The 22,788-nt window shown below is 41.2% G+C and overlaps 2 protein-coding genes across 2 annotated transcripts; one reads left to right on the forward strand and one right to left on the reverse strand.

The window, feature by feature from the left end:
• Positions 1 to 1,507: 1,507 nt before the first annotated feature.
• Positions 1,508 to 12,990, forward strand: usp44 (ubiquitin specific peptidase 44). The gene is made up of 6 exons (XM_046071576.1): positions 1,508 to 1,612; positions 3,647 to 5,349; positions 6,664 to 6,862; positions 9,378 to 9,486; positions 9,931 to 10,178; positions 11,464 to 12,990. Exons 2-6 carry the CDS (start codon positions 3,799 to 3,801, stop codon positions 11,586 to 11,588), a joined length of 2,232 nt encoding a protein of 743 aa, XP_045927532.1. The 5' UTR covers positions 1,508 to 1,612; positions 3,647 to 3,798; the 3' UTR covers positions 11,589 to 12,990.
• Positions 12,991 to 13,337: 347 nt separating this feature from the next.
• LOC123984612 (methionine aminopeptidase 2-like) lies at positions 13,338 to 22,464 on the reverse strand. Its single transcript, XM_046071577.1, has 11 exons — positions 22,279 to 22,464; positions 19,773 to 19,868; positions 19,599 to 19,661; positions 19,275 to 19,377; positions 18,709 to 18,870; positions 18,437 to 18,618; positions 17,481 to 17,575; positions 17,296 to 17,392; positions 16,027 to 16,130; positions 15,729 to 15,844; positions 13,338 to 14,415 (listed from the first exon to the last, which is right to left on the reverse strand). Exons 1-11 carry the CDS (start codon positions 22,433 to 22,435, stop codon positions 14,163 to 14,165), a joined length of 1,428 nt encoding a protein of 475 aa, XP_045927533.1. The 5' UTR covers positions 22,436 to 22,464; the 3' UTR covers positions 13,338 to 14,162.
• Positions 22,465 to 22,788: the final 324 nt, after the last annotated feature.

Genomic DNA, 22,788 nt, shown 5'->3' on the forward strand with positions numbered 1-22,788 from the left:
AAAACACACAACGATTACCACACTCCCCCCCTGTTCGGTGGGGGTTTAAGAAGGCTTGTATGGATCAGTTCCCCACTAATCAGTACATGAGAGGGATTCTTCACATGCGTGTGTTGAGATTAAAAGTCCTCCTTCAGGCACAATTTCCTGAATGAAAATCAACTCCTTCCTTTATTCTCTCATAGAGATATTTACCTACTATGAAATTACTGTAATATTTATACAGGAATTTACAATGTGTTATAGTAACATCACTTTATAAACTCTCCCATAAGCTCCGCTGTTTCTTCTCCTGTATATACTGACACAATGTTCTATATATATGTATATAGTAATTATGTGTTCCCTTGTTTTGTTCCAGGTTTGGTCTTGGGACTTTGAGACTTTACCAGTAGCCGATAAAGTGTTGTTGTCTTATAAAAACGGCTGTCTTACACTGATAGGATCTACATAGTGAGTACCACCAGCCCCCATTAACCAGCATGAGGTGCTGCACCTGCATCTCACAGCAGCACACAAGACTTTAAACTACCTCCTAAAAGTACAACTGCAGGGCCAGAGGGCAATAGACACACTTGTTATCCATGAAAAAGAAAGGCATTCTCAGGGTTAAAGGCAATGGCATTCACATATTTTGCTTAAGCAAAACTACCCACCAGTAAAAAAAATACTCCAAGTAATAGTCCTATATTGACATTGTGTAAGTATTATCCACAGAATGTACTTGAAGTATCCAAAGTTATTTGTATTATGCGGAATGGCCCCTTTCACATTGTTTGGTAATTGGATATGTTATGTTAATGGGTTCTTAATGATGCATTACTAGGTACTGCAAGGAAGATGTTAATGTTGTAAATGTTGTTTTCTGCAACTTTAAACATCTATTTGATGGTAAATATTGTACTTCTAGATTGTCCTCCAGATTTGAAAGCTGGAATTACATTGCAGAATAAAGATTTTTCAAACAAAACATATGATCAACATATAAGATAGGAGTCATTTCTATACATGAGACTAGCAAAAAAGATATAAAATTATTATAAAATTATTATTAAGATCCACCTTGATCAAACCAACATTGTTTTTTTTCAGGTTAAATGCTGGTTTGGTAGTATTTGAATGTAAATGGCTCAACACTTCCCTCTAGTGGAATAAAATTACACTACTTCTGTTTCACTATCAAAGCTGAGATTTTGTCTAGTCCCTCTTTGGCTTATTTTTATAAGAAGTGACACAGCACATAATAAACAACAAGTAACAGTACTACTTGTAAGCCCACTAAAGAACCACAAATTACAGGAATACTAAGCACACACGAAAAACCAAATTAAAATATAATAAACCTAACATTTAACATTATTTAACATTAAAGAAATAAATACCAAATGACACCAAACACACTAGAATTGCAGTATAATACGACTTTGAGTATATATATATATAGTTTAAACAGAAAATAAGGGAACATTTTCACGCTCACTATCATCAACCACAACAACAACAACAACGTCACGTAACGAGGACGCGCTCGAGCCAACACCACGCGACAGGGACTGACAAGATGGCGAACACTTTAGAAACAGAGGAGTTTCTGCCGTGAAGGAGAGGCTCGGTATGTTAAATTTATTTTTCTCACAGAGTCATTCATAATTAATTTTTAACAGTGTAGCTGACGGTGCGTTTGTTCTTGTCTAAACACACGCAGAAGGTCTGTTTTAAAGCGGAGCCTGCCGCTTGGAGCTGACCCCCAAGCTAACGCATGAACTTGTTGGGATTATCGTAGTTAGCCTAATGCTAGCTAGCATGCTAGGCTAATACTAGCAGGACAGCTAGGGCTCCTTAATCTCTTGAATAAATACAAAACGGTAACGTGAGAGCTGGTACAGGTGTCGCTTGTTTGTGTATATCCTACTGGTATTTAAGGCTATTTTAGCTAATGTTTCTGTAATGTTTTTGTAGAGGTTTTAATTTCCCTTGTGTGTGATTTCAGTATGTTGTAATAGCTGTATCAATTACAGGCTAGCTGTAGCTTAGCTAACCTTAGCTGTAGAGGTAACGTTATTTAAAAGTTAAGCTGTTTCGACCACCCTTATCATGCGACTCGTGTTGCCATTATGTCGCACAGTTTGTTGAAAGGGCAGACAAGCGGATAGTGTTTTTATTGTGACTTGTTCAGCCTGTTTTAACGCAAGGTTGCGGGGTGTTCAGCCTCTTTAAGAACCACGCAGTCACAAGGACAAACCAGGCAAAGCGCGCTAATTTACTGATAAAACTAAAGCGACAACTGACCCAGAGTCTAAGCACTATTTGCAATCAGACGCCACTTATTTTCTTCACATTATATCAATTGCTTTATACTAAAGCTCTGTTACTACTGTAGCTCTGTAATTTACAATGTGGATATTCCTCATAGATATAACTTCATGTTGGTTGTCAACTCAACAGGTGACAATAAGATTTTATTTAAATCACAGTGACTGCAGACACTCATGGCAACACAATCTGATCAATAAAAACGCCCACTCCCTCAGTATAACTGGTAAACAAACGCCTACTTTGACCAAAAGGCTTAGAGCTTGTTTTGCTTTTATAATAGCGTGTAATGGAATGAAGGGATAATACAGCATCTCTCCTGCATCCAAGTCTTTCCACCACTTTCATTCGCTCTTACCTAAGCCATTTCCTGGCAGTCAGTTTTCTTTCTTTGGTTCCCACTCTTTCATTTCCCCAGCAAAAAATAGTCCTGTACCCAGACAAAGGTTGCACCCGTTTGCAATCCCACTCCCTTTTTTGTTGGATAATCTTACTTATTTGACCTCAGCAGGAGGGGTTTGAAAGGGCTCAGCCCACTCAAGGATCCCCAGTTTCTCAGCTGAGGTACACCAGCCCCCAAAGATTTGAAAAGAAGCCAGAAGAGGTTGAGTGGAGAGTGATTGTTGGGTTTGGGTTGAGTTTAGTTGTTCTTCAGTATAGTATAAACCCATAGTTCGATCAGTGTTTTTGAACAACTCTTCAGTTAGAAGATTTAAAAAAAAACAAGACAGGATTTCATCAAGAAGCAACCCTTGAACTTCCCACTGCGTATTAGCGGGAGAGAAGTTTTGATAGAGGAAAATATATTAATATCCCTGTGAAGCCACTGGCTACTGTCACTGTGCTTAAGTTGCTCTCTCTGGAAAAGCTTTTTGATGGTTTCACATCCAAGTTCACTGTTAACTTAACACTTCTGTTTTTTAGTGGATGTGCCTGGCAACACTCAGTGCAGTCATGTTTATATCATCCAGTTATTTTACTGTTTGCGCATGTTAGAGCTGGGAAATGTTAAATCCTGCATGTCACCTGGCTGTTTGCCACAGTTTACTGTGTATAGCTGTGGCCTCATAAAACAGTCATTGGAGGTTAGATGTAATTACTTTGAGATATTGTTTTTATTGATGTGTTTCCAGGAAAAGAACAGGATGTCATTATGATATATAGAAATACACCACATATTTTTTTTATATTTGGCCTGTAAGGGTAGCAGGTGAATAAGAACACAACATTTTTAATTATGTATAACTTTTATTAACGCACCGTCCATTTCCACCTGCTTTCTAATTCCACCTATTCATCTCTACTAACCAGGTCTGTTGTCTTTCCCCTCTAGACACCACCATGCCCTGGCAGGGTCCCATTTCTCAGCTCACCATGGTGATATGAAGCCAGTGTGAATTGTTGACACACACACACACAGACTCGCACACAGACGGTCAGTTATTGACTGACACAGCCAGCCAGCTCGGCAGGCAGGCGTGTGTAATGGACAGGTGTAAGCATGTGGGGCGGCTGCGGCTGGCCCCAGACCACTCCATCCTCAACCCCCAGAAGTGGCACTGCGTGGACTGCAACACCACAGAGTCCATGTGGGCCTGCCTGGGCTGTGCTCATGTGGCATGCGGGCGTTACATCGAGGAACATGCTCTGCAGCACTTCCAGCAGCAGCACCACCCGTTGGCTATGGAGGTTAATGAACTTTACGTTTTTTGTTACTTGTGTGACGACTATGTCCTGAATGATAACGCCACAGGAGACTTAAAGCTGCTTCGTAGTACACTCAGCGCCATTCAGAGCCAGCGCTATGAGGTTACCACCCGCAGTGGGCGCACCCTCCGCTCTGCTAGCGTTGCCCCGGACTCTGTCATGCCATCCGGTGCACGCGAGCTGCAGCTGAGGGACGAGGATAGGATGTTTACTGCACTCTGGCACCGCCGCAGGGCACTTATGGGACGTGTCTTCCGCTTCTGGTTTGGACTGACTGAATGCGGAAGGAAGAGGGAGGAAGAAGAGAGAAAGAAAGAGGAGGAGGAAGAGCAGAAAAGGGAGGCAAGGGAGAGGAGGCGGGCTCTAAAGAGGCAGCTAAAGGAGGAGCTGGAGAATGCCCCTCTCAGGAAGAGTCGCCGGTTACGTTGGAAGAGCCAAAGAGTTGCAGATGTGGCGGTCACAACACCATCGCGGAGGACACGCAACAAGACTAAAACCCCTGTGCCGCCGTCTCTTACCCGCAGGCCAAGGACTCGTAGCCCTGACGCTGCTGTCCCCAAGAAATCTGGACGGACAAAAAAGGTCCAACCAACTCCAAAACCCCAAAGCCGTTCTTCTACCACCAAATCTAAACCCAAAACGTCCTCAGCGACCCCCCGTTCTTCACAAACACCTGCTTGTCGCAAGCAGAGTAACAAACAGGGTGGCTCACCCTTCAAACGGCGTCCCACAGTCACTCCTGGGGTGACGGGCCTGAGGAATTTAGGAAACACCTGTTATATGAACTCCATCCTACAGGTGCTGAGCCACCTGCATGTCTTCAGGGAGTGCTTTCTGCGCCTGGATCTGACCCAGGCACTGGAGCTTCTGGCATCTGCCGTCCATGGCCAACTGGCTGGAAAGGCCTCGTCCCAGTTCCCCCTGACCCAAAGGAAGGTATTTCAGGCCAGCTCAGGCTCTGGGGCGGGGCTGAGCGGCGGAGCCTCACGGACTCGCAGCATGGAACTAATACAACCCAAAGAGCCCAGCTCAAAACACATATCTCTCTGCCACGAGCTGCACACCTTGTTCCAGGTTATGTGGTCTGGCAAGTGGGCGCTGGTATCGCCTTTTGCCATGCTTCACTCGGTGTGGCAGTTGATCCCGGCGTTCAGGGGATACGCTCAGCAGGATGCTCAGGAGTTCCTGTGTGAGCTGCTGGATAAAGTGCAGCACGAACTGGAGAGCACTGGCAAGCACACAACCACTGCAGGAGTCCCACAGAAACGACTCATCAAGCAGGTGCTTAGTGTGGTCAACACCATCTTTCATGGCCAGCTCCTCAGCCAGGTACGACACAAACACACCTACAACCACCTTTACTTAAATCTGTAACTAACTCAGCGGTGGTCATAAGCTTCATCTGATTCACTGATCATGATGCCTGCTCACATGCACCCACTCAGATCCGCCTACACACTGATAATTCAACAGCTAAATCGTCTCTGACCGAACTGGATCACTAATTCATAATTAATTCAGATCAAATTGGTCTGATGGATTCATGTTTCACTTTAAATGCTGAAGTGTAGGTTAAGCTTCCAGCATGACATGAGTCTAAATGTTTATTTTTCTGTTCAATTCCAAACTTATAGCATGACACAGTAATGAACTTTGGTATGATCCTGATTAGTCAGTTAATCAATTAGTGGATCGCCAGAAAAATAAACACCCACTATTTTGATAAACTGTTTCAGTGACTTTTTTCAATGAAAAATTGTTCATAAAAATGCTATAAAATGTCCGGTTTCATGTTCTCCAGTGTTAGGACTCTTTGTCATACATCACATTAAACGGAAAACTTTTTGGATTGTTGGTTGGACAAAACAAGAAATTTTAAGAAATCACCTTGAGCTTTGGTTTAGTTGCGATGGCTATTTTTTTATTTTCAAGGACTCATAATGCAAAGAAATGTTTTGTGCAGCCCTGATCCTGATTAATACAGCTTTCTGGCTGTTATTGTAGTGTTAATATCATTAATAACTCTAATTAATTGCACCTGTGCTCACTGAGTTGCAAATTAGGTGCTGTTTTTCATATATTCACCATAATAGCCTAACCAATAAACACAAAAAGGCACACTTTGTTTTGTCTGACGTCTCAGCTTCAGTTGGGGCATCTCACACTGAAAGTGTGACGTCTAATGAATAGTGTGAAGTAAAAGGACTAATTTCTTAATGTAAAAATACTGCTTTGTTACTTGAGTGTGAGAGCTGGTTTAGAACTGACAGAGATATGAACAACTGATAACAATATTTTTATATATTTAACCCCATCCACAAACACAAGATCATTTCAGCAACTGATGGAAGAGAGACGTAGGGAGTGTAGAGAGTTAGTATGAGGACAACAGATTAGCGTCTACTTGTGGAGGCTGAGCACACACTGTGACACCTGCTCCTGCTGAATAGAGGACTGTGTGTCTGTAAGGGGTTTTGGGGGTATCTTGGCCCAGTGGCTATTAACTACAGCACTCAATAGGGACAGGATAAAGAAACATAAAAAAAAACACACTGTTACAAGTAGGGTTAGAAGATTATATGTATAATATACTTATACCACTACAACCATCATGTCTTTATTTTCTCTTGCTCCCGTGTACAGGTGACGTGCCTGGCCTGCGACCATCGCTCCAACACTGTGGAGCCTTTCTGGGATCTGTCTCTGGAGTTCCCTGAGCGGTATCACAGTAATAGCAGAGAGTCGGCAGCTCAGGCTTCGTGCCATTTGACAGAAATGCTGGCCAAGTTCACAGAGACTGAAGCACTGGAGGGAAACATCTACGCCTGTGACCACTGTAACTGTGAGTTAAACAACATCAACACACACACACTTAAGATTTATAATTGCGATTCGATGATAATGGCACAAATGGTACTATGAGTCTATTTGCTTAATTATCAAGGAATGTGCAAAATATTGACATTTTGAAATGTGTATTTCTCAACTTGAACTCAAGTTAAACAATATTTATAACAATAACAAGTAAAACGGAACAAGGCGAGCGTGCTCTACGGAGGAGGCGGCTAGAAGGAGCACATATTGGCATCCCTGGCACCGGCTCAATGTACATCTCTCTGTATCCACAACCTGGAGGAGGAACCGTACATGAGTGTATTAAATAAAGAGTATAATATTTAGTTAATAGTATCCTGTTAGTGTAACAATAATATATTAAATACTACATTTATTAGAATTTCAAATAATTGTATACTTTTTACCACTTGAGTATTAAAATCAGTTATAGCACGTCAGCTCTGTGAAAAGTTGAACATGCTAATGTTAAATGTCCAGGGAGCCAAACCTCCTTATCTTGTCCCTGTTTTCTTCTGTCTTACGGCTTCAACAGTTGAAGCACCGGCATTTACCCTGGTGTTCCGGTGGCAAGTCCGACTATGTTTTGAATGATTAGCGGCGGGGCGCGGAGGGGGGTTACGGTGGGTTGTTGTCTTAAAAGTTAATCGCACACTACTCATAAAACAATTTTCTCATTGCATTTAGGCTTATCTGTTTTTAGAGGCACATGCGAAAGCCCCGTGTGGGCAGAGATAATGAGCAGACTGCAACGCACACACAGAAGAGAACATCACATACACTTTCACTGTTTGATTAAATCGCACATGACGACATCGCGATTGCAGTTAGATTAATTGTGCAGCCCTAGTTACACAGAGGACTTATTAGACTCAGCGCAGATACAAACTGTGCAGTAATGTTGTCTAAAATGTCTGAAAACTGGTAACTATTTTAGATTGTGATATAAAATTAATTTCAAGCCCTGTTAACATGGTTTGTTTGTCATTAAACAAAATGCCCCATCCTAGCTAGAATACATACCAATGACAACAAGAAAAGTTTGTGGATAAAATTGTTGAAAAAAGTTTGAAATTTGTCCAAAATTAGAATTTACTGCTTTGGTGAGTAAAATCAGGTGATATTTAGAGATGTCCTGAGTCATTCTGGGCACATTTTAAAGAGGTGGTATTATGTTCATTTTCAGTATCAAAATCCTATTTAGATGTTGTACCAGAACAGGTTTACATGGTTTAATTTTCAAAAAACACCATATTTCTTGTCATACTGCACATTGCTGCAGCTCCTCTTTTCACCCTGTGTTGAAGGGTTGAAGGCTTAGTTTTTAGCTATGGAGTGATACATCTTGTCTGTAAATGATCTTTGTTGGGAGTTGTACATGCGCAGTTCCTAGTTAAGGACTACTAGCCAATCAGAAGCAGAGAAGGGCGAGTCATTGAAAAGACGGTAAACTGCTTGGATTCAGCTGTAGGCTACATGTTGCCGACCAGGTTGGCAGTTTGGACTGGAGCAAGAGTTTCAGAGTGGTGAGTTATTAATACAAAGTATTTTTCAACCATAAAGTTTTAACTGAGCTCTGTCTCTACATCACAGTAACAACTTCATGTCCACTGACTGCCTGGAGGGTAGCTTGTGTTTGGAAGGTAGAGGAGAAGTGTGCTGCAGCTCACTGTTTTTCCACCGGTGTATTTGAGGGCGTGTCGAACTAGCCGCTCAGCGAGCATTATGACACGTATTTTCATTGTGATGTCACAAGAAAGGGAAGTACATGCTGGACTACAAACGAGCTGTTTTCAGGCAGTTCAGAGCAGAGTTTTCTGTGGGAGATGGGAACTCCCTTTGGGCTTGACTTTGGGCTTTTTCACTTTGCAAACCTAATACATGCACAAAAAAGGTATATAACTCAATAAAGAAGAGGGAAAAAGCCAAAAAGCACAATACCACCTCTTTAAAACCGGCTAAAATAAACCCAAACAAAGTCATATACGTCTGTTACTTTACTTAACTAGGTTTTGTCCATCTCAGCCTGCTGTTGTTGCAGTGCTGAGCTCCTATAGACATATTCGCTAAACTCTCACACTTATGAACCTCGGCTATCGCTAATTAATGTTAATTCTGTGACTTAACTTCATTGGCGTCTGTATTCAGCCAAAGAACAAAAACTTCCACTTTGTAACAATACTTAACAACCACAAGTGGACTGTATTTATATTCCCAACAACACTAACGGAGCATCATCTGTCTTTAGCTGATGTCACGTCAATTTCAGTTGTCGTGTTCTCCCAGTAAAACTTTCCTTCAAGCTCATAAATTTTAGTGTGTCACGAACATTTAATCAACATTCAGGTAAAGATAAGTATCAGATGTTGTAATATCTTCATGTAAAAGGGACTCTTTGCGGTTCTAGGCAGCTTGCAAAGCCGTTGATCACGAGAATGCAGCAAAGCTGAGGCGACACTCAATGGAGGAACGTTTTTATTGAGTGTCTCTCCTCTTGTTTGCAGCTGCTCGACGAAGGACCTCCTCCAAACCAGTCCTCCTGACCGAAGCACAAAAACAGCTGATGGTCCACAAACTGCCTCAGGTCCTGCGGCTTCACCTCAAACGCTTCAGGTATGATGATGACGATGATGATGATGATACACCAGAGTCAGTCAATCTCTGTAGCGCTTGTCAGGTATCAGAACGTCTGGTACCAAAAATAGTACCATGTTGCTTTTAGTAGCTGAAAGATGAATTTTTTTCAGTTGAAAAAGTACAGTGTAAGGGGAAAGACAGATTATTATTGTTACATAAATAGAAAATGTTTCTAATGAAAGGCTCCTGTAAAATGGTGCCAACAGTTACTTGTTTGCTCTCTTAAAGGTAAAACACAAAACATCTCCCATTGGCTCTGAAAGTTCTCTAAGGTCACCTAAAGACTGCTTTTAGTCCATGAAAAATTATCAATGTGTGGAGTTGTTTTAATTTGAACACAATGATGATGCAGATGGTTTTATGATTCTTACTAGTAGCTTGATTGACTGACTAGCTTTCTGTCTTGCGATTGGTCCTCAGGTGGTCTGGGCGAAACCACCGGGAGAAGATCGGAGTCCACGTGAGCTTCGACCAGCTTCTCGACATGGAGCCCTACTGCCAAGAGCCCTCACCCAAAGTTGTGCCATGCTCCAGTCCCAGCAGCCCCAGCTCTGCAGGCTCACCGCGCCCCAAGCACTTCCTCTACGACCTCTCTGCTGTGGTGATGCATCATGGGAAGGGCTTCGGTTCTGGCCACTACACCTCCTACTGCTATAACACAGAAGGAGGTGAGTTAAGAGCACAGCGGGATTTAACTGAAAAGATAGATGGTTTGAGTGGCAGCCTAATTAATTAATATTCTCACAACTTGAAAATGATCTTGGTGAATTCATCCTGGAAGACATTATGTGTCTAAGATACTCAGTGTACATGTAAAAAGTAACACAGCAGCATGTAAAATGTAAATGCTCCGTACTTGTATAGCGCTGTCTAGTCTTTTCGACCACTCAAAGCGCTTTTACACTACATCTGCATTCACCAGTCATACACATTCATACACTGAGCCTAAGTGCTCAAACGGAAACTAACACTGGCGGAGCATCGGCCAGGGGCAAATCGGGGTTCAGTATCTTGCCCAAGGACACTTCGACACGCAACCAGGGGGAGCCAAGGATCGAACCGCCAACCTTCCGATTAACGGCCAACCCGCTCTACCTCCTGAGCCACAGCCGCCCCAGACACAATGTTGATCTTCTCTATTTCTCATTACAGCTTTTAGCCTTTTATACTGTCTTTTTGTTTTTGTGTTGTACTTTCCTGACAGTAGAACATATTTCAGCAGTGTTTTGCAAGTTAATTTTAGCATTCACACGCACTTTTCCGCAGGAAATACAATTTTCTAGACAAAACAAGACATTTTAGGACGTCATCTTGGGTTCTGGGACACAATGATAAACATTTTATAGACCAAACAATGAATGGATTAGTCGAAAAGAAAATAATCAACAGATTAAACGACAATAAAAATAATCCCTAGTTTCAGACCTAGTTTTTACTGGGAGCCTCTTGACTCCTAGGAGTCTCTTTGTCTCTCTCTTTATCTATCTCTATCTTTATGTCTATCTCTGTCTCTCCTCTCTATCACTAGGTCTCTCTCTCACTCTCTCTCTGTCTCTGTGCACTCAAGAATTACAACAAAACCATATTTACTGCAGGATTGGTGAAGGCTACTGTGGCATGTAAACACCATATCCATGTTTCTGAACAGTGGCTGAGATGGGGAGAAATCAAGACACAACTGCACTCAGATCATTAGAAACCTGGATACTTACAGTCATTGATACAGGGAGACAAATAACCAGATTTATAAACGGCATACTCAAAACCAGGAGACTCGTTCACATGTGTCTGCATTCATTATACAACACAGTCAGTGTCTGTAAAAATAATCGCAATAAGATATTTTCTCAGACTTGTTCAGCCTAATCATTTGGTTCATTCATATTGACTTGTAGTTGCTTCTTTGTGTGCTGCCTTCATGTTAAATAGTTTCTCCTTGTTTTTTCCCCGCAGGCTTCTGGGTTCACTGTAATGACTCTAAGATGAATGTGTGTTCGGTGGAGGAGGTCTGCCGTGCTCAGGCCTACATCCTCTTCTACACACAGCGAGTAACTCAGGACAAAGACCGGCCACTATAGGACCACAATCCCCTGAACAACCTCCTCCTCAGCTGCAGCCTGACCACTCAGTAAGAAGATATCCGCACAGCCCCACCTATCACTCTTTCTCTCTCTCTTTGGGAGGATGGGTCTTTTAGTCTATTTTTCTAAATAAGAAAAAAAAAAAAAAGAGAGGAAGGACTCCTTTTTAAAACCTGGTTCTGCTTTGTGAACTTCTTGTATATGGTGTTTATATGTAGGTATTTTTTAAAAGAATGTGATTTGTGTACAGTTGTATTTTATAAAGAAAAAGAGTATCAGCCAAGATGTGTCTCCGTAGCAGCCAACAGACTCGCCCAGGCCAGGACACGACTACAACTGTCCTCTACAGGTGTATTCAAGGTGTCCGCTGACCTGCGTGTGGTGGCGTGTTGATTGTAAATGCTGTAAATCAACTGAAATGTTTCTCAGTCACTTTAGATAGTCGTCACAGAACTGGATGTAGGCTTTTACAATGTCATTCACTCACTAGAACTGGCCTCCCTGTGTTCTAGGCAGGTAAAGTGTTGATTTTAACGAAGACGGCCACTTAACTGTGAGAAATGCGCACATTTTCCTGCAGAACAGGTTGTGACCTCTGTTTTTAACTCTGTGTTGGTTCTTCGCTAAAGATCTGTACACAAAGCAGAGCAGGAAGTTTATTTTTCACTCTGAAGTCTGTCAGGAAAAATTGGCAGACCTCGAGCCAAAGCCTTGGGGGGGAGGGTATGGAAAAACCTCTCAGTATTTCCCCTTTCACTTAGTTTTTGTTGGTTTTTTGGCTAAATGCTGCCACCTCTTTACTCCAGAATGTCATTGTGTTCAGAGCGTGAACCATCCCGACCATTCGTATTAAGTGTACTATAAAAGTGCCCTTTTTAGCAACATGGACTCTGCACAGCTGCAGTTCCACCCAGACCAGCATTTAGATTACGAATGTATTTTTATATACAATCCTCTTCAGAGGTTTTAGAAAAGAGGCCATTGACTGTTTTTTAAAGTTTTTATACAACCGCTGATTGTTCAACCAACACCAGCATTTACGACAGATTTCACTGTTATCCCACCATTAAGTAGGTATGTGTACATACTGTGTTTAATTTATCATCTGTTCAATACAATATCCCGATTTAACAGGGTTTCTGCAGTGTATACAGATTGTAATATTTATCTCCATACTGGAGAAAATTGTAAAAAAAAAGGTATTCTCCACCTCAGTCGTGTTCCCACCATCAGACGGGAATTCAAAGCACACTTCATTTTGTTTGACACGTTGGCATTTTGGTTACTACTTTGTGTGTGTACATTTTTTAAAGTTATACTATGCAAATTGTTACCTCAATTTTTTCTAGAGAAAATTACCTCAATAAATGAGAATATTTTTTCATTTTTCTACAAAAGATGCCAGTGTCTTGCTTTTTTTATGTAGCTCAAAATCACAAACTTACTAAATATTTTATACAATGGTTTTAAGGTGCATTAATCAAATAACTTATCAAAGCAAAAACTATTAGTTTCACTTTACAGTTCAGATAAAGTAGCTACACTTTATTTCAGCAGTTTGACCACATTCATATTTGAGAAGCTGGAACAAGCCAATCTTTTGCCTTTATTGCTTAAAAATAATTCGACATTTTGGAAACTGTTTATTTGCTTTCTTGTCGTCACTCATTTGCCAGTTGTACCTCCATATACTGTTGATTACATTCCTTCTATTGTGATCAGAGACATCTGAAGACGACAAGCCACAAAGAGCAAATTCATTTTAATCATCTTTTTTTTTTCCTTACAAAAACATTTTCAGGGAGTTCAAAATGAAAGCATTGTAATTGGGAACAAAGGGGCGGCAACCATTTCAAAGATATTTTACAAAATATCAAAGAAAAGACGACAGGAGGGCCAGAGTGCAGAGTTCCCTCATGTAGCGATAGAAGCTAAACATACATCTGCATATGCACGGTGTCTGTAGCAAGATGGCGTTTTGTACTACGACACCCCGAGCTTTAAATGTTAGGAATTGTCTGTTTGCAGAGATTTCTGGCCATGCACTGGCCTAACCACTTCTTAAACCCATCAGTAGCATTTGTGCTTAATTTAACTCGAGCACTAAAGCACTGGAGGCTCAGAGTGAAGCCGTAGAAACTTTGAAAATGAAAAGGCAGGTGTAAGGGAGATTCGCACGCTCGCGGTCTCTGAATACCGAGGGTGCATTAGATTCAGAGGCAGCTTAAATAAATGTTTGACAGTTACCTTTAATGGTTTTGTAAAATTAGGTCCACATGACAGTGAAGGAAACTACAATACTTCCTCCAACAGAAACGTGTTGACTTGTTTACAATTTATTTAGCTGTGGGTGATGATAGAAAACTCAGAAAGCCAGTCCTTCTTCCTTGCAAGGTGAGAGTGGTGCATCGTGGGTAGAATACAGTAGCATTTGGCATCCTTCAAAGCTCCTCTGAGATGACCATGTCTTGTTTTAGAAGCTCTGTGTTGTTTCTCTGAAGGAGGAGTTGTTGGAGGTGCTGTGTGGTGGTGACGGGTGGGGCGGTGGTGCTGAAGGGTGGGGTTGGGGTGTCAGTAGTCGTCTCCCCGGCTCACCACCTCCTTGCAGGTGGGCCTGAGAAGGATGGTGTGCTCGAACTGAGCAGTGTAGCAGCCCTTGGTGTCGCACAGGGGAGGGTAGGGATCCACGATGCCCAGGTCACACAGGTTCTTCAGGGCCATCAGGTACTTGCTCTCGCCGAGACGGTCCAGCCAGCGCCGGCAGAAAGCCAACGTGCCGAAGTTCTCGTTCACTACGTTCAGCAGGTGCTTCGCTCTGGGCAACCTGTTGAGGAAGGAGGGAAGAAAAGATCGGTTATTTTACCAGAGCGACAGACTCCCAGGCCACAATTAAAATATTCAGTGTTCAGCTACATCATGGAAGTGAATGATGAAGTGTCAACCCTTAGAACTGATGCTGCGTTCAAGACTGCTCGGAACTGGGAAATTTCCAAGTATATCATCCGATTTCCGACCACAAAGCCTTCCAGGTGCATGAATGGTCCATGATGCTGAACATGAAGTCATTGTCAAGTCTTGTAGGCTATAATTCCTAATGTTTTGGTATTTTTAACATTAACTGTAAAACTCTTGTGCAGAGAAAACAACTTCCAGAGATTCTTTACTGTAACCAGCTACCTAATAACATTGGCAACATATTTCTACAACAATTTACATGCAGAACAGGTTTTACTATATGATAGTATGTATTACTACTTGTGAAGTCAGGGTATAATAAATATATATAAATATTTTGAGTTCACAAATATTTGGAGGTCTGAGTTGCCTGGAACGCAGCATTAGGGTGGGCCATGACATGTCAAAAATATCTTGAGGAGTCAGATAAACTGCAGCAGGTACACGTATAATGCAACTAATCAAGAATTAAATTACAATTTAAGGGACTGTCACGACTCATAGCAACCTTATTAATTTGGAATTGAACCACATGGTATGATTTTTACTCCCTTTATTGACCTACAATAACCACGGTAACGTCATAAAATTGTGCTTATTCCCTCCACTTCTGTAGTTTTCTTATTTCCATTGAGGATGAATGTTTTAAGATAAGACTTTATGTGCAGCAGTTGCAGTACAAAGTAAGAAAGCGTGAAAATATAAACATATCTGAAATACACACACTGCCAAAAAAACAAACAAGGTGAACAGTAAAGTTGCTTCTTGGTGAGTTGTATATGGATATATATTAAAAGTGGCATATAGCTATGCATACACCAGATGAAATCTCAAGAACAGGTATATTTGGTTAATTCAAAATGTTCAATGATTATGTACATGATATTGTACATGATGTCCCATTAATTCAGATAAAAATTTAGAGTTCTGAGGCAAGAGCAAAAAAAGCTTTTTAAAATATGATTTATAAATTATGTCTAGTAAGGAGATAGAGTAAGTCCATGAATGCAAAACAAATTGCTACAGATAATGGATAATGAAAAAGGGCCTTGATCAATCTTCAGGAGTTGTATCAAACTGGTAAATAACTGGATGAACACTATACTAACGTAAGATAATAGGTTCATGCTTTGTGAGCGGATTCAGGCTGTGAACACATCACAAAGGCAGACAAGCTCTTACCTGATGGGGACGTGGCCGACGTCGAAGTTTTTCATGTAGTGAGAACACTCCATGTCATCGTGGACCACACCTTTACCTGTGCTGCCGAATGTCTCGATGGCATAAACCTCTCCCTCCTGCAGCATGAAAACACACAATCAGTAACTTCTGATTCTGGAAAAGCCTTTTAGGCCTTACACTCATAGCTTCAGAGTTCATGAATGTGTTTTAATTATAATGGCTCAGATTCTTGTTTTTTCAAACATATATAGTATTTTAGAAAAGCCACCATTACTCAGAATGGTCATAATTAACTCGCCTCCATTTTCGTTGCTTCTCCTCCTTTAACGATGGGCACAGTCTTGCCAGCGTGTATCCTGTACTGGCCGATTGAATGACCGTTCAGGTTTCGGATTGGCTTCACTGGAACAGAAGAAACAAGTTTCAGAAATAAACAGGCGACAAGACAAATATATTAGTACATGTGTGAATGGCATGCAAGGGGTAAAACAGTACTTTTTTACATTTGAGAAGCTGAAATCAGAGAACATAGGCATTTTTTCTCAGAAAAATTACTCGGAACGATTAACTGATTGTTAAAATAGTTGTTATTTAACTTAATAGTTGACAACTAATCAATTAATCGACTAATTGCAGCTATATTGTAAAATAAAGTGTTTGAAACTAAGATCAACTCAAACCTAAATATGAGTTCACACGAACTGCTACAAACAAAAAACAAAATCAAGATGTCAGCATTTTCTTCTCATTTCCTGTCATGGCTCTGTCTCTAATTTAAAAAATGCAGAAAAAATATTGTTATTGCTGTATTTGCAGTAGGGATGTCCCAAAGACTGATATCGACGCCAATCAAGGCATATTTGAATAGACTGGTACTGGCTAAGAATCAAAATTCGATCCTCTCTTTGCTCTGTCTCACCTCAGCCTGCTAGTGTTGCAGCGCTGCTCTCGTTAATCGACAGCAGGGATCTACAGTGCAGCAGTTCACTACACAGGCGTGAAAATATAGCGAGAATGTGAAAAATGATTGACTTCACAGGTGACTGCTCTGACACCCTGGTTGGCAAAGTACCCAGAGTCACTAAGTGCCAATAGTAACTAATATGTAATCTCTCTCTCTCTCTCATAACATTTGCATAGAACAGTGTACAAACTAATTTTTAGCCGGCACTGACTGTAACTTTCACCAGTTACAATGACAAACGTTGCCAGCGGCAGGTCATCTGAGTTGTAAATAAGTAACTTGATGGCAGGACAAAATTAAACTTGGCTGTTGTGGTTAACACTGTATTATTACGTGATTATGCATGAGGTAAAAGAAGCATCACTCTTTTACTCTCTCGCTATACAGCCGCAACAGAATGAGCCGTCTTCTCTCTAGCAGATATCGTCAGACCACTTTCAGGAGTCGCATCTTCAAGTTAATCTATCCTTTATATCATATCAGTCATTTATAAACTTTACAGTTTTGCATCCTTCAGTATTTGGATCAAGTATTTAATCCACATTTAGGATCGGATCAAACTCGGCATCGGGAATATTAAAGACTCGTGTTAGAAGAACCTACCTTGGTATGTTTTGCCATCGAGCTCGACCTCGTAGGACTCCATCACTTCTTGGATCGCCTCTCCAACGTCACACAGACGCACATCGATGCCGGCATTCTGCAACAAACAAAACAGGAAAACGTGAGCTTCAGGCAGCGTGCAGATAAAACACATCAGAGTGAGGGGTGTTGGTGCCAAGTCGTACTTTTATTCCTGTATTGGTGGCGTCTCTCACAGCCTCCAGCAGCTTGTCATACTTTGGATTAAACGTGACAGTGAAGGCACAGTCAATGATTCGCCCTGCAAACAGACACCAAGCAGAACATCTGTCAGTTGATGCATGTCAAGCAGATTTTGTTTTTGAGGTTATGTTGAAACTATTTCGCTTCTTGTCAAACCTCCAGGGACAGAATATCAGCAAAGAAGATGAACATGTGGTTATGGCTTAATTTTAAGCAGCATGTTTTCTAAAGTTGACAAAAGATCAACATTTGAGATCATTTTCATGTGGAAATAAGGGATAAAATTAGAAGACTGATGACACAAAACTTAGAAAAACCATGTTCCTCACAAATAAATAAATAGGCTACAAAAATATTATACCACTGTGTAACCACTGTTCTGTGCATGTAAATGATGTGCGAGTTTCTGTCATACGCTCATATTGTACATCTTGTGCACAGGTCTCTCTTGATTTCATCGCACAGAGAAATCTAAAAGGACCAAATAAACGAAATAAACACAGAGTAAGCAGCCTAAAGTTTGTAACAGCAGAAAACTCAAAATTGCCCGTACCTCTGATTTTGCATGTTCCACACACTTTACTATAAACGACACGACATTACAGCTAACCATCCTGCAAATCATTATCCTGGGTATTGGATTTCTAAACATATTTTTCCTTTCAGGCAGCCATTTGTTTCCGTTTCCATTCTCAAACAGTGTGATGAATTACCTTTCTGTGACAAGTCTCAAGAGTCTCACAATTGGATTTTCATTTCATACAAGTAATGAATGTAAACCATTAGCTGCCGGAAATGTAAATCCTTTCTGGCAGCTACTCCGTCTACTCATTATAGAAATGGAGCGGGCCTTGAATGCATCCTCTTTTTCAGAATCAGCACAAAACGCACTTGAAGCAGCACTTTATTTCTTCGGTACCGTTGATGTGCGTGCCGAAGTCAATCTTGCAGACGTCGTCGTACTGCAGGACGGTGGTGTCTCCGGCGTTGGGAGTGTAGTGGGCAGCACAATGGTTCAGGGAGCAGCCGGTGGGGAAGGCGAGGCCGGCGTTCAGCCTGTTCTCCTTTATCAGCTTACGAGAACAGTCCTCCAATCGCTCACTGAAGGTAGTGAAGTAGATTTAAAAAACAGCCACGTACACATAAAGGTAATTCTGATGAAGAGAATCGCAGCGATAAAGGCAGCCTCACCAGATTTCAATCATGGTCATGCCAGGTTTCAAGAAGCTGCGGACGTGCTGGCGGACCTGTCTGTGGGCCTCGGCCGCCTGCCTGAAGTCATTCCACACCTCCTCGTTGGCTTTATCCAGCACTCGCTTCTCCTCATTGGTTGTACGCCACGCTGCACTGCGACTGGGAGAAGAACACAACAACAACACACAACATGCTTTTTGTGAGGTGCAGCCAAAGATACATTCAATGGGTCGATAATCCTGGACAGTCAGAGGTGAAAGTAAACGTAACTGGTTTTACAACATAACAACAGCAACGTCCCTCCTGACTCATTGTTGGGCCAAAATCACCTGATCTCATACTTGCCAAACTTGTGACCTCAAGAATAGGGAGGATTTAAAAACCAAAGCAGGCAAACATTTAGTTTCCTGCCTTCTGGTGGCTTTTAAGGAATGAAAATATCAAAATAATAGGAGAACAACTGTATTGATGAGAATTTCAGGAAAGAGAAAAACAACATAAAATGTTCCATGTGGGAAACTAGCTACCCAAATAATAGTAGAGGTGACGGTGTGAGTGCTTACCCATCTTGCACGGTGGGGTATTCACACTCCTGTCCGATGGGGAATACTCCATTTGGGTATAACTCACAGATGGGCACAGACGGGGGATCAGTCTGAGATTTCGCTAGAAGGAAAAAAGGAAACACCCCATCAGACTGACTCTGAGTTTCAATTCAGGACACCAGACACGACACAGTGAAGCTTCAGGTAGAGACAGTCGTTGCTCTTTTTGACTGTGAGATTATAAAACAGGAATATTTTTCACAGCACTGCAGCATGAAGTCGAGCCTTTACTCCAAACATATTTTTTTGCAGTGCTAACAAATTAAAATGTGGTCAACTTACGTCCCTTCTTCTTCTTTTTCTTCTTCTTCTTTTTCCCTGCCGAGTTTTCTCCATCATCTCCATCTGTGCGGGTGAAGATACTGTTGTCACACCGACGACCAAGTGTGATGTTTACATGTGGTGTGTTTTAGCCCAGATGAGGGTGTGTGTTATCAGGGTGTTAAAGACGCTCACCTTCCTCGCCATCCTCATCTTTTTCTTTGTCTTCTATCGCCTGCTTCTCCAGCTGTTTGGTCACCTCGGCCACTACATCAGCCTCCGCCTCAGTGCCTGCAGCGGGCAGGAGCATCATCAGCAACAAGAACACATACACAGTCTGATAAGCAATCAACTAGCAGCAGGCACAAAGTGCTGCATCAGCACAGGCAGCAGAAAGGAGAGGGCGAAACAAAAGTGGTATAACAAGAGATACAAATTCTTATATTGGCAGAACATTCACAATGTCTACTCAGGAGGCAGATCCAATTTTCTCTCGATTACAAAACCTAAACTTGAGATATCTACACTGAGAACAATTCCTGAATTTAAGATCTTTATACGGCACTGCAAAGAAAATCAGTTGCATCATTTAAAAAGACAAAAACATAAACCAGCAGCCTGTTGAGACTTAAACAAATGTTACGAAGAAACAGAATTGAAAGGATAATTTGGGTATTTGAAAACCTGGGCCCTGCTTTCACATATTTTGGTGTTGACTAGTAGGTACAAAATGTTTTGGAATCGGTGCAGCAGATTGCTTCAGCCGGCAGCCACAAACCGTCCATAAAAAAGCGCTTCTTTGTGACACTAACCAGCTCAGACTGTGCAACTCTCACAGGATTTAAGAGGGAGAATTGTCCTTGAACGAGACCTCTGTTTCTTGTTAAAACCAAAGGGTGTCACTCGTAGGCATCCTTTCCATGATGTTGACACATGCTGAGCCTGGCGGTGGCAAAAAAGAAGCACTTTTTGTGGACGTAATTTTGACAGACACCATTGCTCCAAAGGAATAAGTCTACTGCACAGATCAGTCGATGGCTTTTGGTGTCATTTCGGCACCAAAATATGTATTCCAGGTTTAAAATACAGACATTATCCGTTACAGTGGCTCCGTCATCATCATGATCACCAGATCCACTTAATTAATTCACTGGATCAGTCCAGATATCGATCCAGAAGATTGGATCGGGACATCGCTTTCAAAAATGTGAAACTGTGTCAAACATTCTCAGCAGTAACATAATTTATACATCATTTGTAGTTAATAAGGAAAAAAACTTAAGGAAAATTATAGGTTTATATGATTTGTTGGTTGTTTTTTTTATTGTGTCCCAAAAACAAACAACCCAAATCATGCCTGTATTCACTTCAGCAATGTTTTAATGACAGTTCACACAATTCTGCAAATAATTCAGCCCAAACACTACGTCTCTCTCAGGTTTTTCTTAAAGGACATGTAAGAACAACTAAGTAGCCAAGTAACTTTTCAATGTAATCCAAACACATTAGATGAACAGGACACACAGTTAATTTAAAAGATGTGGTGTATGGGGATATAAGCGACCATATGTTCATGATGTTTATATTCTGTTGAGTTATTAAAGAAATCACCCTCAGGGTCATCTTTCCTTACATAATAACTCTCGCAAACGGGGAATTACGAAACAGGAAAACTTGGCTGAGGCTCAGCGCAGTCAGCAATGAAATCAGTTACCAAAGGGAGAAGATTATTGTGATTCTTCTCTAAATAAACAGTAAATAACTTATTTTTTCACCTGTATTAACTGTCACTGGTCCTGCATGTGTCTGTTACTTAAGCCAGGCGTGTTTCATAAGGCCTGACAGGCGCCCCAGCAACACCATCCCTGCTGCCCTCAACCCGCATGGCTAATAAGGATCAGCGTCAAGTTGGACGGGTTTCAACACCCACCTTCCGGCATAACTTTCAAAATAAACATTCCATTTAGGACCAAGCGCTACCTTGACACTGACAATCTGACCTGCATTATTTACATTATTCTGTGCTCTAGTGTCACGTCAGACAAAATATGTCCAAATGAGTTTGCCATATAAAACATTTCTGATCAACAAAAGGTGTTTCTTTCTAAATGATAAACGATAAACAGATTTAATCCTGCCAACCATTTTATTCTTTTGTAATGACAATAACACATGTAGGCTGCTGTTTTTGTAAATGCCATGAGAAACACAATTTTTTGCATGTCTTTAATAAACTACTTTACTAATACTATGAAGCACCAAATTCATATATATAAATATACCCATTAAAACTCCTTGTGTGTTTCGTTACTGAAATCAGAGACTCCATTCTCACAATTTCCTCCTCAAACATCAAGAAGGATGATATAACAATAAATAACTGCCCTTTACTTATATTTTCGTGCTAAAATTAAATCTTACTGGTCTTTGTTGTACTTTCTATTACTCAAAATTTTGATAAATAATAATAAAATAATTTCTTTTAAATTTTGTACCCGACTTAACTACTTGAGTATTTTAGAATTTGTCAAATTAATTAAGATGTAAATTTATTATTGTATCGTTAATAAAAGTGGACACTTTTAATTTGAAGTCACCTTCCCGTGGCTTCCGGTTGCTAACTGGCCAACTTGATTCAGCTTTAATAAGTAACGTTAGCTCTGCTAGCCTGTTAGCAACAAGCTGATCGATCCAGCCTCACCTGTCGTTGCGGACTTGTTCTTCTTCTTCTTTTTCTTCTTCTTTTTCGCGGTCTCCTCCACAGGATCTGCGTCTTCTCTGTCGTCTGCCTCCCCGTTCAGCTCCCCGTCGGGAACTGGTTTCTGGTCCACTACCTGCTCCGCAACGACGTCCGCCATGATCGCAGGCGCTGCTGGAAAAGGAAGCGCGAGGGACTGTGGGAGTGCTGTGTGTGATGCTGCGTTCACGGACACTCGGTGTTTTTACAAATGTTATCAATTCGTGTTTCTGGTTTCTAGGTGTCATTTACACTGCGGACCACTTTCAGAAATGGCTGATTTTGTCCCCAGCACTTTTTGAAATCATTTGTTAAAAATGTTGTGAAATATTGAATCAAGAAATGTTAAATAGCAAATGAAGATTATTTGAGAAAAGTGTCCTTTTATATAAACATTTCCACCATAAATCAGTGCAGAAAATGTCTCCAGAACGCAGGAAATTAAGTGTTTAATCCTCAAAATCTTTTTGCCTC

Source organism: Micropterus dolomieu, linkage group LG16 (assembly GCF_021292245.1).
Source record: "Micropterus dolomieu isolate WLL.071019.BEF.003 ecotype Adirondacks linkage group LG16, ASM2129224v1, whole genome shotgun sequence".
Lineage (NCBI taxonomy): Eukaryota > Metazoa > Chordata > Actinopteri > Centrarchiformes > Centrarchidae > Micropterus > Micropterus dolomieu.